Genomic DNA, 16,723 nt, shown 5'->3' on the forward strand with positions numbered 1-16,723 from the left:
AAAATCTGTTCAAATCTTTGCTGAAAAGAACGAATAAAATAATTAAGTTCGGGCCAATAAGTTAGCTTTTATATTTAAATAATATGAGAAAGCTATAAAAAAAATACACATCATAACTGATATACATAGTTTAATGCCACCACCTTCAACATAAAGAACCAAAAATAAACTTGATTAAGGCTATAAAGCTAAAGGGTTCTTATCAGTGACAATTTTTATCAGCATGATATGAAATAATGTTGGAGTACCCCAGACGACAATGAACTGGCTTATTTTAGATGGGCAACCGTCGCGATCAGATGGCTGTGTTTCGTTTCTCGGCCTGGTTTTTGGCTCTAATCGCCACCGTCAATGGAGCTAATATTCTCGGATTGTTCACTGGTCTGAGTCCATCCCATTTAATAATCCAACTGTCGATGGCTCGGATCTTAGCAGAGCGAGGACATAATATGACAGTAGTGACCGTTCTGGAGCCGCCTTTCAGACACAAGGAAATCAACTACGTCCTGGTTCCACTCGGAAAGGAAGAACTTCAGGGGTTCAGCGCACTTATTGGAGAGATTGCCAAGAAGGACAACAGCAACGTCGTTGGATTTTTAAGTGGAATTTTCAGTGCATCCACCCAACTTTCCTCTAAGCTGAGTAGCGTCGTCAAGCATCCTCTGTATAAGGACTTGTATGAGAACCAGAGTAACAAATTCGATCTGGTTATTTTAGGATACTTTATAAACAGCTTTCAAATGGCATTGGCCCATAAGCTGAAGGTGCCCCAAGTATTGGCCATATCCAACCCACCCAGCTATATTAGTCACAAGCTCGGAAACCCCGCGGAGGTATCCTATGTGCCATGCACCTACATGGTTGATGTGGATGGGATTAGAAGCCGTTTTCTAAACCTATTTTATTTCTTGGCAGAGAAGATATTTTGGTATTCATTGGAATATTGGAACGAAATAATCTACAGGTGAGTGATAAGTTTACATTTCTTTAACAAAAGCGTGTGTTCTTTAGGCAGACATACGGTGATGACCCTGATCTTCCGAGATACGGCGACTTGGATAAAAACATTTCCCTTATCTTCTTTGCATCCCATGGAGTAAGTGAGCGACCTATCCGCCCCAACCTCCCCACTGTCATTGAAATCGGTGGGATCCAGATTAAGGAGACCCCTGATCCACTGCCTCAGAACTTGGAACACTTTCTCAAGAACGCCACGGATGGAGCCATTCTGCTCAGCCTGGGCACCAACATTAAGCGCTCACATTTGAACCAAGAAACAGTGCAGGCCATGTTCAATGTCCTCTCTCAACTGAAGCAAAAGGTGATTTGGAAGTGGGATGACCTCGACAACTTGCCGGGCGAGTCGGAAAACATTCTCTACGCCCACTGGCTCCCCCAAGGCGACATCCTGGCTCAGCCTAAAATCAAGTTGTTCATCACCCACGCGGGGAAAGGAGGAATTACGGAGGCTCAGTATCACGGAAAACCCATGCTGGCACTTCCAGTGTTTTTTGACCAGCCTCAGAATGCAAAAGCCATGGAGCAGAAGGGCTTCGGGATAACTCAGAGCCTACTCACCCTAGACGAGCACTCCTTCGCCGAGGGCATTCGTGAAGTCTTGGACAATCCGAAGTATGCCCAGGCCGTAAAGTCATTTTCCAGTATCTACCGCGATCGACCACTGAGCGCACCGGACACTCTGATATACTGGGTGGACTACGTGATACGACACCGTGGAGCTAAGCACTTGCAGTCTCCGGTGGTCCATATGAGCCTTATAGCTGTCCACAATTTGGATGTGTATGCCATAATTTTAGGGATTAATTTTGTGATCTGGATTATATTCAAAATTGTGGTCAGTGGTATAATCCGTAAACTCAGAAGCAAGTCAATGAAACCGATGAAATCAAAAAAGCCTAAAATAAAAACCAATTAGACAAAAATAATAATATAAAATATTTAATAAAATTTTTAATTTATCATAAGCTTTGAACAATAAGTAATTGATTGCTTGAGCTAAAGTCTAATTTTGAAATTGGTATTGGTCTCTTAGGCTTAAACAACAATGTTTGTGGCTAAGAGATATACAACCTGATGGCAAAAGTGTGAAAAAAATAGAAAACATTTCTACCAATTTATGCCGACACATAAAAGTAACAGTAAAACTTAAGAACGAAACAACAACAATGGCTGTAAAAGCCAGTCAGTAGTAAAAAGTAGTTTATTTAAGTAGCACAGCGCGAAAAATGTGTTTTTTTAAGAGGATAGGTCGTAAAGCATCGCGATGTGCTGCCGCCTCTCCCGCCCATCTGCACTCGCATTTTATGTGGGTATTTGCATATGTGTGTGTTTCCAGATAGTGTGCGGGGGTGTGTGCTTTTGGGTTCTGTTTGCTTATTTAAGTCGTTTGCAATTTCTGCTTTACTTTTCTTTGCACAGTCAACGCATAAAAAATAACACAGAAATGCAGTTTCCATGCACAGTAATAATGTACTATGCAAATTCATAAAAATGGTATGATAGGAAAACACTTAATAAAATAATAAGAATAATATAAATTCAAAGTGAAATTTCATTTTATGCCTTCTTTTGATTATATTTTATATTTTGTTTTTAAAATTACTTTCTTCAGTGTAATGCATTGGCGTGTGTATGTGCGAATTCCCTTTATAACTGAACTAACTTCGCCGGAAACTTTCGCAATTACTAAACTCACACACACTCACTCACTCAGGAAGACACAAACACACGTAAATTGTACTGTTTAATTTGGTTAGAACGGGACGGCATAATGCTAGCCTTAAACAGCTGACAGCCCAGATCAAGATGGCCTCTCGGAGAGCTCTGCTCTTCACTGTCTTTTTATACCCGGTACTCGTAAAGTACAAGGGTATATTGTATGGTAGTTGTGTGAATGAATTTACTTGTATGTTATCCTCGCTGATCAAGTTTGTGTCAAAACTCCCAATTTATCCACTCCCTCCCCAAAACGGAAATCTCGTTGTAGCGCTAGTACATTAATGTTTAAGGGAAATGTTTTAATACCAATGGCTAATCTACACCTAGAGTTATTCCAATGAAAAATAAAAATTCGACTTTTTTTTTGCTTTCCTACTGAATGTTTTACCACGCGCAAAAGTTTAAATATTAGGTAAAGTGTAGTTGGAACAGATGAGTACCGGGTATTATATAGTCGGACAACTCGACTATGACCGTCATTTCTTGTTTTGCATTGTCAAGCTGGAAGAGCGCCGAGGGACAGGGACTCGGGGGAAGGGAAAGGCATGCGGAAGGATATAGGAGCAGGTTGGCCCCGGGCGTATTGTGCCCACTAAAATGCTATTTTTCACTCTATTCGAGCGGAAGTTGAGCGACAGCAGCAAGCCCAAAAAAGCAGCGACAGCAGCTCAGCAGAAGGAGAGAGCCGCCACTACGGAATCAAAAGCATCCACCGGATGTTTAGCATACACTTGGGGAAAACTAAGCATTATTGCTTAACTAAAGTTGATCTATTTGACTTACAACTTAACTATTACTTTTAGTTCTTGTTATTTAAATATTATTAGAACAGAAAAAACAATTTGAGATAATAATATGATAATCAGCAAAAAGTACGCATTAGAGTTTATCAAACTCATTTTCAAAAGTCAACGGTACGTATGCGTAATATTTTTACATTTCAATAAACAAACATAAAAAAACGAAAATGCACCCGTTTATTTTTCAATCTTATTATTTGTGTTATTTGGGTGTATATATATTTATATCCTCTCACACAGCAAATATTCTTGCAAAACCTTTCCCGACATCTTTCAACTAAAATCATTCATAATATCAGAAATAATAAAGAAACATTATTTTAATAAAATCTTTACTCTGCTGAATTATTACAGAAAGAAGGTAACAGGTGCAAGGGTAACATTTTTTAGATATTTCTGTAAATGAACAAAAAGATTTCATTGGTACCATTTGTGGAAGAGTTCATATACATGAATAAAGATAGATTGCTTTGAAAACATTTCTAAAAGATTTCATTTAAGAGATTAAAGAAAGATTTTATTCCACTATTGAAGAAACATTTACAAACACAGATCTTTTATGTACCTTTTCTATAAAATCTTTCTTTTGAAATCGTTCTATGAAATCTTGCACTAATGTTTAATCAAATTATTGAAAGTTACCTGACGGGAAGGTATTTATATAAATAGATATCTAAAATATTTTTTTTTTTTTTTTATTATCAATCAATCAATAGTTATATTTAAAATCTGTCCGGAGATATGGACAATAATTAAATTTTATAATGGGACCTTAACTTAATGAAATATTGAGTAGTACAATGTTTGCTTATCCTAGGAAACTAATTTTAACAGTAAACCTTAGCGATAGAATTTAAGTTATTTCGCCCGAGTGGCAGAGGTCCAATGGGTGGGTCCGTTTCAGCCTCCTTGTGGTGTAGCTGTTGTCCAAAAGATTGATGGCCTCAGGGTTAGGATGTCGGTCCAGCCTTTCCACGTACCTATTGGCGAATCGCTGAACTTCTTCGCTCACATATGGGACTCTCAGTTGGGCGTGGATTATCGCATTGTCGTGGAACGGATGAGCTCCAGTTAAAGTTCTTAGGGCCTTGTTTTGGGCGATCTGGATGATCCTTCGGTTGCTTAGACACGCCGTCCCCCATAGCTGGATACCATAGGTCCAGACTGGCTTTACAATGGCCTTATATATAAGGAGCTTGACTCTTTGCTTCAGTCTGGACCTCCTTCCAATGAGCCAGATATCTAAAATATAAACAAATTTTAATGGTAAGGTATTATACATACATATTAAGTTACTTATATTTTCCCCCACACACAGCGCTTTAAAATATTATTCTAAAATATAAAACTTTTAGACCGCATTTGCAGAAAATTCAATTGATTAAATACAAAATTAGATTTGCTGTTTTTTAATAGAGGGTATCAATATAAATGCATTTTTCTTTTCTGGTATAAGGGCGTCGGGTTTCTCCTGGTGCAGCACGTTGGTGTTTCCCGCAATCACCAAAAAGCGACGACAACAAGTGCACACCCAACGTGGTGGCACAGAGGGGAGGCGGAAATGGGGGTGAAAAAGTGCAGAAGGGCGGAAGGGCAGAAGGGAATCCGACCGTCGTTGAGGCGACAACAATTGTGCTTTTGAATGCCGTTCGGGGCTCGTGCAAGACAGCATATTTCGCCGTGGGATGCTGTTTGGCATTCCACCAAAAAAAAAAAGAGAAAAGGAAAGTTCGAAAGCAAAACTACAGCAAACAAAAGACACACAAGAAACCCGAAACACATAAAAATGTCAACACATCCAGATCCACTAAGGAGACCTCCGACATTTCGGAATTCCATGAGTTCGTGAGCTCAAAATGGCTGGCCTTGTTTCGTGAAACCGAAACTTCCAGGGATAACTGGGTTATGAAATTAAGGATCTTTATAGGGTCTATTAACTCTTCAGAAAGCCAGCCCGAGTAATCTATAATCGTTTTTAGATCTTATCCAGCGACATAGCCACCCGTTGTTTCAATTCGTGGTTGGGCTAATTTTAAGAGTTTTTGTGTTGCCTAATTAATAATCCAGGCACCTGACCAGGTCAAAGGACGAGGCCCCGGGGACATGCACGTAAGGCACATAAAGAAAATGCGAAAGTTATTAAAAACAAACACTGGCAAGGAGAAAGCTCGACGAGAAAAAACTACGCACACGCGCCCTTTTTATGGCTGGCCATTTAGAGGAGAATAAAACGAAGGACGCAGGATGCAGGACGCAGGACTCGCAAGGCTTGCACACTTTTTGGCCAGCGGCCAGAGTACACATCGATGGGATGTAATCTCTGAAAGCCGTTGGAGGAGTTTGCAGATTGACAAGGGTTAAGAGCTCTGTTTAGGAATGGGAATGTGGCAGGCCCATGGGCGTAGCCTTAATATAATTTAAAGGATCTTTCCGTTTTTTATTCCTATACATCTATTAATCTTTTGTTATATTGCTATATTTATTATTTCAACATTTTAAACTCTTTTCATATTTATCTTACAATAAAATAAAAAAAGAATATTAATATTTTCTATATATTTTATAATCCTTTTTCTTCTCTCAAAAAACCATTTCAGTTTTGAAAACTTTTATTATCTATTATTTTGAAAATGATTTACATAAAATCCTCTTAATTCTTATAACCACCTGACTACGTCCATGTCTTGCATCATGTGCTTGCCTGTCTAGTTCCAAACAGGAAAAGCATTTGAAATAAAAGGCCCCGAGGTGGAAGAAGAAGCTGCGATTGCTGCGCGCATTTGAGATGCACTCGCATCCGTTGGTCTGGAATCTCCCACGGCACCTAGTCGCCCCCTTCCCTCCGAAAATCCTTCCCCACCGCCCCTGGAATGCCCACAGCCTGCCAAGTCATGTTTGCATGACGAAGTTTTCCTCAAACCATTTGGGCTAATATTTTAAGTTGGTTCAAGCTCCCAGCTTCCAGCTCCCAGTGATTTGTAGCCTTTGATGACTTGGCGGGTTAAGCGAGCTCGGAGCTGGATGCTGGGAAAAGTTGCAGCCTCAGATGCCGCATTGGGTAGTGGGAAATTAGCGCTAATCTTTGTAATTCTAACAGTATTAAGGACTGCTCCCAAGTGGCCACGAAAAGGGGAAAATCTCAGCTGAAGTAGAGGAGTAGCCAATTTCCGGCATTTCAACTCTCCTCTTTTTTTTCCTTGGCGTCTTTAAATGTTTTAATTATACTACATCTCATGTGCCTTTATTTGGCAAATAAATATAGAGAACAGTTGAGGTTGGGAAAGTCGATTTATTCAGTTTCTTTTTTCTAATGAGAGACGGTTTAAAGTGTAGTTTGCCAGTTTATACGTTTTGGAATAGTCTGCTTTTATTAACTCATTATACTATAATTATTATAATGATTATAGTGAATAAATGTATTTGACTACATCACTGAATACGGCAGTTCACGTAGGTGACGAACAGCATACACATATGTATGTGTATACGATATATAACACTTACATAATGCTTCGAGATGAAAGCTAACTTAAGTCTCATTTGTAAACCCTTATTTTATTTAAATTTAAATATTGTAGTCAGAATTGAACCCATTTGCTAATTTTGGTCAAAAGTGTGCAACGCAGAAGGAGGCATGTCCGACCCTATGAAGTATATTTATTCTTGAACAGGATCACCTCCTGAGTTGATATACATAAGCATGTCTGTCTGTTTCTCAGTTTTAAAGATATTGATTGGAGACTTTGCACCGGAGTAGTACTTGGTAGTACTTGATACTGACTTGGTAGTATTTATGCAAAAAAGGATGTAAATCCTTTATGTTCTGAGATTTGTAATCTATTACAGAAAAGTCAAACAATCTGCTTAATTATAATTAAGTTTATGTATGTCCTCAAATCTTTTTTTTTTAAATGGGACTATCGATTATTTCACTTTGTTCGATTGAATACTTTTGGTATTGTATTATTACTATTTAATTCCAACCTGGGAAATACATATATAATCTTTTTATAACCATAAATTTTCTGGTATAAAATCCCGAAATTCTAAATTATCCATTTTTCAGAAAAACAAGATTGCCAGAGCATAATTCACAGATCAGATTTTCAATCGCCTTGTGGCGATGTAGGGTTTTAATGGAGGACTGGGTTGTCCTTATGCCTGGGCCCGCATCGAATTTTCCTGCCCGATTGTTGGGAGGCACATGGGACCAAGCTCCTAGCTTGGAGTCCTAACTGGTCACTTCTGGACCAACAATACGTTCGGCTCAGTACAATACGCTTAACTCTTTGGTGAGCTGTGTGAGCACAAAAGGGTACCCATGTTCTTTGAAGGTGTCTGGGTTCTTGAATTGTTAAGATTTCCTAAAGATGTATACAATAGCCAACATTTTCATCTTAGAAAAGCAGTATAAAATTTGTTTTGAATATAACGTATTATATCCTAACAATCAATGAGTAATATTGAATGAATTTAATGGTTTTGCTTAAAAATCAATTCTTAAGATATGAAACTTTCCAAAATGGTAGGTATTAGGACGTTGAATGGAACCTAAAACCCCAACCGAACTGGTTGGTATTCATTATTTTGGGCTCGTGTTCCATTTGGTGCGTGTCCTTGTCGGGGAGTAATGGAAAAGGTTTTGGCGTCAGCTGGCTAAACACACAGAAATGGTGAATGGAGTCACAAAACAGAAGGAAAACATTGTGCAACCCGAACGGCAAGAACAGCCAGCACAACTGGCCGAGAAGCCCAAAAGCCAGACGTATATTTTGGCTCAAGTTAATTTGGGAGTGGGCAAGTTTCCAGGAGCAAAGGACTCTGGTCAGTGTCGCACACAAAGTTGCCAAGTTGAACTCCGCCCCGATACGGTCCCCCGACTTCTGGCCAAGAAAACACGAAACTTGATCCACAACTTTACCTCATCGAGGTGGTGCAACAAAGAATTCTTTCCGCCCCGCCCCAGTCTATTACACAAAAAAAAATTTTTGTTACAATAGTTTGATGAAGTTTTTTAAAATTTGTTACAAAAGCTACTATATTTCATTGTTAAATTTGATTAAAATTTAATTAAAATTATATACATTTATAAATGATTCCAAATATCTCTGATACATTGTCCAAGTGTATGCTGCTCCCTCCTCCATAGACAATAACTAATTTTCGCCAGGCACACGTCAAAAGTTGCTGCAACTCCGCTTTTAGTTCCGTTCGAGCTCCTCGAACTTTTTACGTCAACTTTGTGCCAGTTATGTGTATTGACTCCAGTTTGAGAGCCACTTCGCAGGCTCCTTCCGTGTCCTGCCTCCTGGATTTTCATTCCGACCCTCCTCCATCCCCCATCGTGTGTGGTGGTGGCCACTGCCACTTCTTGACTTCCTTGGCAAATCTTAAACTTTTGCCAATTGCACATTCTTTATACAAAGTCAGGCTGTGGATGGGGCGTATACGTAATTAGTTTGGGTTGGGCCCAGAAAGCTGAGAACTACCACAATGTAATAATCTTAACTGTTGTTGCAACCTTAACAAGAATTTTAGTGAATAAATACAAACTTTTTTAATAATATTTTAATAGCTTTATGCACCTTTATATAGGTTCTTTAGTCTCTTCTTAAGTGGTTTCATGGATTCCATTCCAAAAATAAAATAGTTTCACTTTATTTTCTTTTATTAGGTTCTAAGGGATCTCAGGAAAACTTTTCAAAAATTGTACGTTGGTCCAAGTAATTCTTTCGAAGTGTAATTCTATCAAAACTTTAAACGTGTATTTTTCAAAATATTATTTTGCGAATCGGTTCTGACGTTTTCTCGAAGTAATATACTGATGAAATTTCAGCGCAGTCTTTCAGATGCAGCTCACAAGTAACTTAACGAAGGATGTTTTTATTTTACTAAGAACTTTCACCTGCTAAACAAAAAACTCGTTTTCGTATTTTTTCCCCTTCCAATTACGAGTTGTACATATCTTAATCTCCTATATGTTATCATTTATTTACCAAACTCAACATTAATTCTTAATTTTAATGATTTTATTAGATACTTTATTAGCTAACGCGCAAAATTTCGTAAAATTATAAATATTAAATTATACATTATAAATAATTAGGTAAAAATTCCTTTGCACGTAGTAGGTTACACGGAACGGCCAACTATATCCTATGCTGCCATATGCCATAAATGCTATAATTTTGGTGTTTTAAGAGTTGGGATTTTTTACGGATCCTATTATTAACAAAATAATACGACTTATCAAATTTCATAATGATCGACTGAAAATATTCTATAGCTGCCTTACAACTGAACAATCGGAAATATCCCATCCAATGTATTTTTAAATATAAGAGCTTGCGACTTTTTCCTAATTTTTTATTCTAACAAATGGGTTTTATAATGAAATTCTCATAAAGATCTAAACAAAAGACATATATTCGATCTTAGCTGCAAGTTGGCTTTCCTTTTTTGTTTTTTGTAAAATTAATTAATTGTATTATATTGTAATAACATTGTAAATAACAACACAAAAATTCGATAATAGTTTTTACAATCCTGCACAATGCAACCTGAAAATGCACAATGAAAAATTATACAAAAGCACATACAGGCATGTATAAACAAAGACACATCACATTAAAAAAAATATTCCATTAAACAATTCAATTTTACAAACCTTCCCTAATATTTTCCATTTGCAAAATAGTTCAGGAGAACTTTGGCATTCTTAGCTTAAAATGTTCAATTATCCTGCGCGCCAAAGTTCAGATTTAAAGTTTAAATGTATGTCCTTACAACAGTAATAAGTCGGAACTAAAAAAATAGTATGGAAAATGTATTTTTTTTTTTTGGCGCCCGTCAAAACCTATGTAATATTTCGAAAATGTAAAATTTTCGAAAACCTGCACACGAACAGGCAAAGGTCAACAACAAGAAAATCTCAGTTTTAATGAGGCTGGATGAGTTACATTTAGCAGAGGGCCAAGTTAATAGTCTACCTAAACAGCCATCAATCAGCCACCGCTCCCGCCCCCTCCATCGCCCCCGAATCGACCTTTCAATCATGTTTGGACCTTGTTCGAACGGCTGTCGACAGTCCGCCCACAAATTTCATTCAATTTGCAAAAACACAAGACCGAAGCCCCGGAGCCCCTTTCCCTGGACAGCTCATTGTGGGTTTTTTAAAGGTGAGACGGGGCCAAATGGATGAACATGACCGAGGTTGGCCTGTTCCCGGCCGAACAACGAGCGCCGAATAAGAAAAGCTCCATTTTCGTGTTTTTCAAAGTCTTCAATCAAAATGCGTCGGCAAACTTTTAATGCATGTGCTGCTTTTAAAAATAAAAGGAAAATAAACTATACCGGAGGAAGTTTTTAAAGTACGGATTGAGGAGCGGTGGAGCGCAGGAGCGGAAGGGCGTGGCAAGATGTTTCCAGCCGCACAATTTGATAAATGATGTGTCGAAAATAAATGATTATGCTTTCAGAGGACTTCCCGCAAAAGTTTTTGTTTTAGATTCTGATACTTTGCAATTTTTTGTGATGGTTTGGGGTTTCTTTTATTTCGAGAACATCCTCAAAGTTGATGTAACACAAGTTCATCTATTCGCATGCCTCATTTGCCTATTGATTTTGTTTTCCCTTCAGTTGTTTTGTTATTTCGGACTTTTGACGGTTTTGTGGAGGGAAATGGGGTGGCTAATAGACATTTGTTTGCATCATTTTCCGATTACTTATCGGGACGTTACTTTCCTACTTAAATATATAACATTCCCCCTTTAAAATTAATAAATTGAAACACGCATCCATTCTTATGCAAACCACTTTTACTGGACTGAGTGTCAACGCTATTATTAGGAAATTTGTAACACAGGTAATCGACGCCATCGCCAAAACTATTCAGCCGCCTGATCCTTTGCGGCTTCTCCTGCAGCCGCTGGCTTGTGCGACTTGTCCCCCGACCCCTCTGCCACCAGAGAGGCCGACGAGGTTGAGGCCCGCAGGACAACGCTGCTGTCGCTGCTCTCACTGCTGGAGTCGCCCACGTTGAGGTCACTGATCAGAGCTTCAGCGGGCGGAGGAGCAGTAACGGTGGCCGGAACGGGCGGCAGCAAGCCAGGTGCTCCGATACAGATGCGCTTCGAGGGCGGTGGCGCCAATTGCCCCAGCCGGACATTCGAAATGGTTGTGCCCGGGGAAACAGTCTCGAAGGACATTAGCTCACCGAAGTAAACGTGCTGGATGACTGGAAACTTGGACAGGATCTATAAAGGAAAAGTCTCTAAGTCAATGTTTTTTAATAAACAACCTAAGACCTTACCTCCTTCTGGTACATTTTGACCAGACCCGCATTGATCTTCACCCAGGACGGCACGTCGGTGATGCTCCACAGCTGGTTGGAGTGCTCGCCAAAGTGTCCCGTCTTTACCTTGCAAATGTAGTCGATGCAGCCAATGAACATGAATTGATCCTTGTAGTCGCTGATGACTTGCTCGTCCACGAATTTGGAAGGATCGAAGGGGCTGTTAACTGCAGAGGATCGAAAATAGAAAAGGACATTTTTTGAGCTGGGACCTAAACTTGCCAGCTAGCTGCGCACTGCCCCAAATAAAGGGCACAAACTGAAAGTCGTCCAGTGACCAAACTCCTTGGCTTCCGGCTGGTTCCATGTTGTATGTTCGCTGCAGCTGCCTGGCAAAGTCCAAGTACCGATTGAAGAGCCTCAGGGCGGCACTGACAATGTCCTGTTCCTGCAGAATCTCCGCCTTGAAGAGGGAGCAGAGGAAAAACATGAAGGAGAGCTCGTGCCCAGTGCCATAGTCTATGCGGGTGGCATTTCCAAACGACTCCAGCAGGTACTGCACCAGTTCGCTGTGATACCGCTGTTTTCCGGGAGTCAGTAGCTGGTCCAGCCAGGCTGGGACCTGCTCCCTCATCGCCTGGGCAAAGTCCCGATAGGCCTTGTTTCCAAAACGTTGCGGCTGTTCCAGGGGCGGATTTTGCTCGACCAACGACTCCAAGGATTCGAAGAGACCCAAGAGCTTCTTGAGCATTTCTGACTCGTACATTTCGTCGGTCGTTTTGATTCCCTGGATCGCCGAACTGGTTCCATTGATGTATCCAATCAGGTCATGGTAGGCCCGCGATCTTTGCCACAGAGCCAGGTCACCAATGTTTTGTACTCGCTTCGCAGTTGCCGGCAGTTTACCTTTAAAGTTTAATTAAATGGGAAAAAAGTTTAATTTTGTTTATTTTAGCTTATCGTTCTACTACCCACCTGCTGGCGGAACATTGGCAGCGGCCATGCCTGTTCCTTTATTTAGTTCAACCGGTTACTCAATTTATTTTTCTCTGGAGTTGCGATTTGTGTTATTTGTTTTCTGTTTTTGCTACTTCTCCTTCATTCTGCGCATTTCTCGTTTTCCAACATTTCGCCACTTTCTGCGTTTACCAGCTCTTGGGAGTACAAAACTCCGGCAACGCTGATCTGATAGCAGTGATAAACAACGTACCAATTCTTCATTCGAATTGTTTTGCAATGCTACCAGACTTGTTTAATTTAATTATTAATTATTTAAATATTATTTAATTATTTAATTATACTTTTAATATATTAAAGCCAAAGAGGATGTGGAAACCCGGAGTGGGCATTTTAAATTTGACCGCTCTGACTGGATATGAAATATTGCATATTTTTCGCTTATTTCAACTATTTATATTTTGTACGATAAAAAAAATAAGATTTTTGAAATAAAAATTAACCTACAGGAAATAAAAATAAAATCTAACTCAAAAATAATTTCTAAAACAAATTTAAAAAAATATGAATAAACTTTTGTAGTGTGACCAGAGAGCAAGAAAACTAAGTGCCCGGAGAAAGCTTATCGATGATTCTCCTCAACAACAACAATCATCTCTAGCCAACGACGCCTACGCCGGCAAATTCCTCCAAATAAAAGTTTGGAAATATTTATTCTGCTTTAATTAGGAAAAACCTGTACCACCATGATTGAGACTCTATACAGCTTGCCCTTCCACATTCTGGTGCCGCCAAACATCAAAGTGCGCAAATTCAGCATTCCCATGCCCTCGCCCATGGCCGTTTTCAGTGTGATTTTACTCTCCTACTTCTTGGTAACGGGAGGTGAGTTAAGAAACGAGTTTTAGCAATGGTATTACAGACATAATCTCCTAATAGGCATTATTTACGACGTGATTGTGGAGCCGCCCAGCGTAGGAGCTACTGTGGACGAGCACGGGCACTCACGGCCTGTAGCCTTTATGCCGTACAGGGTGAATGGGCAGTACATCATGGAAGGACTGGCCAGTAGTTTCCTCTTCACAATTGGCGGCTTGGGATTCATCATCATGGACCAGACCCATGCCCCTGGAAAGACAAACCTGAATCGCTTGCTGCTTACCGCTATGGGATTCATTTTCATCCTGGTCTCGTTCTTCACGACCTGGCTGTTTATGCGCATGAAGCTGCCCAGCTACCTGCAGCCCTAGAACATCTACTAAATCAGGTTCAGAGTCGCCCTTAGAAACAGAGAAAGCATAAACTTGACACCGAAACGATCAAATAATCCTTTCGAATAGTTGAGAGTTGTAACTCCAACCATCTACCAATTACAGCCATTTCTATTTATAGACAAATATAAGCCCAGACAGCCTTCAATAAAAGTCGTTTGAACATTCCCTAGCTTCAAATATTTGTCAAAGAATTAATAATCTTAAAATCAATTAAATGCACACGAATGTAAATATTTTTTTAATCATTAGAGTAAAGTTTAATCAAGAATGAGTAATTGTTAGTTACTTCTCTGAAGGAGCATAAGAATCCGCATTCTCTGGTCAGATGTTCGGTTTTCGAAAGATCATTCTCGAGAGATGAAACCCCAAGAGAGGGAAATAAATGGCACACTATTGTTTGGCGTCCTCAGTTCGACTCGCGCCGTTGGAACGTCTGCTTCGCTTTGGTTCGATCTTCGGCAGCGTGCAAAAACAATTTCCATCGCCTATATAATTAGAATCTATTTCTGTTTATAAATATAAGGCCCACACATATAGGAGGGCCCACAGAAATATTACTAGCTTTAAAAGTAGTTAACACTGGGACTAAGTAGCTAAGGCCGAAGGAGCCAAACAGGAAGTTTTGTGACCCACAAGTGATGTAACCAAAAGGAACCCCATCCTATCCTCACCTGCTCTCTTTTTGCCAAACCTATTCTGCGTCGCATTTTGTTTACTTTCCGAGGGAAACCAAAACAGAGGCATGTCGAAGAAGTGCAGTGTGCGATCTCTGAGCGACAGTGCTCTGGCCGAGCTGGCCAACCTCCTGGTGTCCACCATCAGCTACGTGCAGTACGCCCCGGACGTCCACTTGGACATCAACATTGTGATGGTCGAACTGAACGAGTACCTGGCCCAGTCTGGCGCCACTTCGAACATCTACCAGGATCTGCTGCGGGTCATTCTCAGCTCGGACTATCTGGACGCCAACATGCGGTTCACCTGCCTCCAGATGTTGCTCAATTGCGGAGTCACCTTCCTGGTCACCGAGGTGTTTCCGTTCAGCTACTACGAGAAGATTTTGCAGGTGAATCGAAATGCTTGATATCCTTTCAGGAAAGGAAACTAAAAAGTTGTACTTCATTCCAGGTGATAGCTGCCCAAGGAGCAGGACTGCGGGTGCTCAACATCAAGGGAATCTGGGTGAAGGAGGAGCACATGCACTACATGTATGAGATCGTGCGGCGGTGCAAGCAGTTGGTCAAGCTGTACGTGCCCTACATAGCCAACGATCAGCTGCTGGAGGAGATTGGCAAGTGGTCGACACGCCTGCAGATACTTGACATCTCCGGGGAGACGGATATCACCGAGATAGGCATCGATGTCTTGGCCAAGGGCGTGTGCTGTCAATCGCTGACTATGGTGGATGTGGGTATGCCGGGCGAGGAGAATATCTGTCATTCCGACATTGCCCTAATACTGGAACACTGTCCCCAAGTGGAAACCCTTTCGACATACTCCTTCGTGGGCGCCGCCCTGAAGTTTATTTACGATAACGTGGACGATCGGTTCAAGTGCCGGCTGAAATATGTCCACGACACAGGAACGGACGAGACTGGTCTCCACGTGATTATGCAGACATGTCCGCGACTGGAGACCCTTTACCTGGACACCCCCAAAACGGGCTGCTTGAGGGCCCTGCACACCAGAACCCTGCGAAAGCTGAAGATCTACAAGTTTGTGGTGGCCGAGCTACTTCCCCTCCTGGAGCGACCCATCGGCAGAAATCTCAGGCATCTGACCATGATAAAGGGAACTGGTAACCTGGAACTGGGCAAGCTGGCCAGGCTCTGCCCGTCGCTGATCGATCTAGACTGCTATATGATCGACAGCCTGTCTTATGGGCAGGCCCACGCCAAGTTTCAGCAGCTGGAGGGCCTCGAGATCCTCAGCAGCGCCATCATGACCAGTTCCCTGAAGGCCTTCCTTTGCAATTCCACAGATCTGAAGCGTCTGGCAGTGGATACGGTGGAGTTTACAGATGAAGATATTATGAGGTAAGGTTCCCCTTTTCCAGTCAGGGCTTAAAATTGGCATTTCTCTTTTTTCAGCATGTTTGTTCAGCACGATTTTAAAGTTTTGGAGGATATTTGGTTTACTTTGGCACCGGAGCTCACAGTGCAGGCTGTGGAGGTACTTAACTCTATTGTAATTAAGCTTTTAAATGAATATATGTATAAAAATGAACATATTTTTAGCTTCTGATGGACAGTTGCCCGGAGTTGCAGTCGGTGGGACAACTAACTGGATGGTCCCTAACGCCCGACGACTTGGCGCTAATTCGGGGACTTTTAAAAAGCGGCAATTCGAGCATTGTACTGACACCAAACGGTTTTCTCGCTTGAGTATTTCTATACAATTTAATTTAAGCCAAAACAATTTCCCAATCTCCTAATTATTTATTCCAATAATTTTTTTTCTTTTTTTCTTTCTAGCGCCTTCAGTAGCCTTGATGCTATCTTCCCACACTCAACAACAACAAGAGCAAACGTTTTTGTAAAATTAAACAAACAACAAGTTTTTGTATTCTAATTTTATTGTGATATAAAAATAAAAATTAAATTTAAATTTTAAACATTTTTGTGTGACCATAGGCAGCTAAAAGTGGAGCTGCCACTCGT

General features: G+C 40.6%; 4 protein-coding genes across 6 annotated transcripts; 3 read left to right on the forward strand and 1 right to left on the reverse strand.

Moving 5' to 3' along the window:
• Window positions 1-293: 293 nt before the first annotated feature.
• Window positions 294-1,936, forward strand: LOC108127214 (UDP-glycosyltransferase UGT5-like). The gene is made up of 2 exons (XM_017244137.2): window positions 294-964; window positions 1,012-1,936. Exons 1-2 carry the CDS (start codon window positions 300-302, stop codon window positions 1,934-1,936), a joined length of 1,590 nt encoding a protein of 529 aa, XP_017099626.2. The 5' UTR covers window positions 294-299.
• Window positions 1,937-11,338: 9,402 nt separating this feature from the next.
• Ptpa (Phosphotyrosyl phosphatase activator) lies at window positions 11,339-12,994 on the reverse strand. The gene is made up of 4 exons (XM_017244420.3): window positions 12,808-12,994; window positions 12,115-12,738; window positions 11,851-12,059; window positions 11,339-11,794 (listed from the first exon to the last, which is right to left on the reverse strand). The coding sequence occupies exons 1-4, from the start codon at window positions 12,833-12,835 to the stop codon at window positions 11,426-11,428; spliced, it is 1,230 nt and encodes a 409-aa protein (XP_017099909.2). The 5' UTR covers window positions 12,836-12,994; the 3' UTR covers window positions 11,339-11,425.
• A 432-nt stretch (window positions 12,995-13,426) lies between these two features.
• Window positions 13,427-14,170, forward strand: LOC108127369 (putative oligosaccharyltransferase complex subunit CG9662). Its single transcript, XM_017244421.3, has 2 exons — window positions 13,427-13,674; window positions 13,729-14,170. Exons 1-2 carry the CDS (start codon window positions 13,536-13,538, stop codon window positions 14,037-14,039), a joined length of 450 nt encoding a protein of 149 aa, XP_017099910.1. The 5' UTR covers window positions 13,427-13,535; the 3' UTR covers window positions 14,040-14,170.
• A 316-nt stretch (window positions 14,171-14,486) lies between these two features.
• On the forward strand, window positions 14,487-16,682 carry LOC108127367 (uncharacterized). Of its 3 annotated transcripts, none has more exons than XM_017244418.3 (5): window positions 14,487-15,129; window positions 15,192-16,099; window positions 16,154-16,235; window positions 16,301-16,417; window positions 16,538-16,682. In XM_017244418.3, exons 1-5 carry the CDS (start codon window positions 14,806-14,808, stop codon window positions 16,547-16,549), a joined length of 1,443 nt encoding a protein of 480 aa, XP_017099907.2. In that variant the 5' UTR covers window positions 14,487-14,805; the 3' UTR covers window positions 16,550-16,682. The 3 variants fall into 3 exon arrangements, with proteins under 3 accessions (XP_017099907.2, XP_017099906.2, XP_017099905.2); XM_017244417.3 differs by having other exon boundaries at window positions 16,301-16,447; window positions 16,538-16,620; XM_017244416.3 differs by having other exon boundaries at window positions 16,301-16,606.
• Window positions 16,683-16,723: the final 41 nt, after the last annotated feature.

Source organism: Drosophila bipectinata, chromosome 2L (assembly GCF_030179905.1).
Source record: "Drosophila bipectinata strain 14024-0381.07 chromosome 2L, DbipHiC1v2, whole genome shotgun sequence".
In the NCBI taxonomy this organism is placed as follows: Eukaryota; Metazoa; Arthropoda; class Insecta; order Diptera; family Drosophilidae; genus Drosophila; species Drosophila bipectinata.

Coding starts and splice junctions, on each gene's coding strand:
- LOC108127214 (XM_017244137.2), top strand. CDS start 300: ATGGCTGTGTTTCGTTTCTCGGCCTGGTTTTTGGCTCTAATCGCCACC. Junction 965..1,011: donor TGGAACGAAATAATCTACAG/GTGAGTGATAAG, acceptor TGTGTTCTTTAG/GCAGACATACGGTGATGACC.
- Ptpa (XM_017244420.3), bottom strand. CDS start 12,835: ATGGCCGCTGCCAATGTTCCGCCAGCAG. Junction 12,739..12,807: donor TGCCAATGTTCCGCCAGCAG/GTGGGTAGTAGA, acceptor TAAACTTTAAAG/GTAAACTGCCGGCAACTGCG. Junction 11,795..11,850: donor TCAAAATGTACCAGAAGGAG/GTAAGGTCTTAG, acceptor TTTCCTTTATAG/ATCCTGTCCAAGTTTCCAGT.
- LOC108127369 (XM_017244421.3), top strand. CDS start 13,536: ATGATTGAGACTCTATACAGCTTGCCCTTCCACATTCTGGTGCCGCCA. Junction 13,675..13,728: donor CTACTTCTTGGTAACGGGAG/GTGAGTTAAGAA, acceptor ATCTCCTAATAG/GCATTATTTACGACGTGATT.
- LOC108127367 (XM_017244417.3), top strand. CDS start 14,806: ATGTCGAAGAAGTGCAGTGTGCGATCTCTGAGCGACAGTGCTCTGGCC. Junction 15,130..15,191: donor ACTACGAGAAGATTTTGCAG/GTGAATCGAAAT, acceptor ACTTCATTCCAG/GTGATAGCTGCCCAAGGAGC. Junction 16,100..16,153: donor ACAGATGAAGATATTATGAG/GTAAGGTTCCCC, acceptor CTCTTTTTTCAG/CATGTTTGTTCAGCACGATT.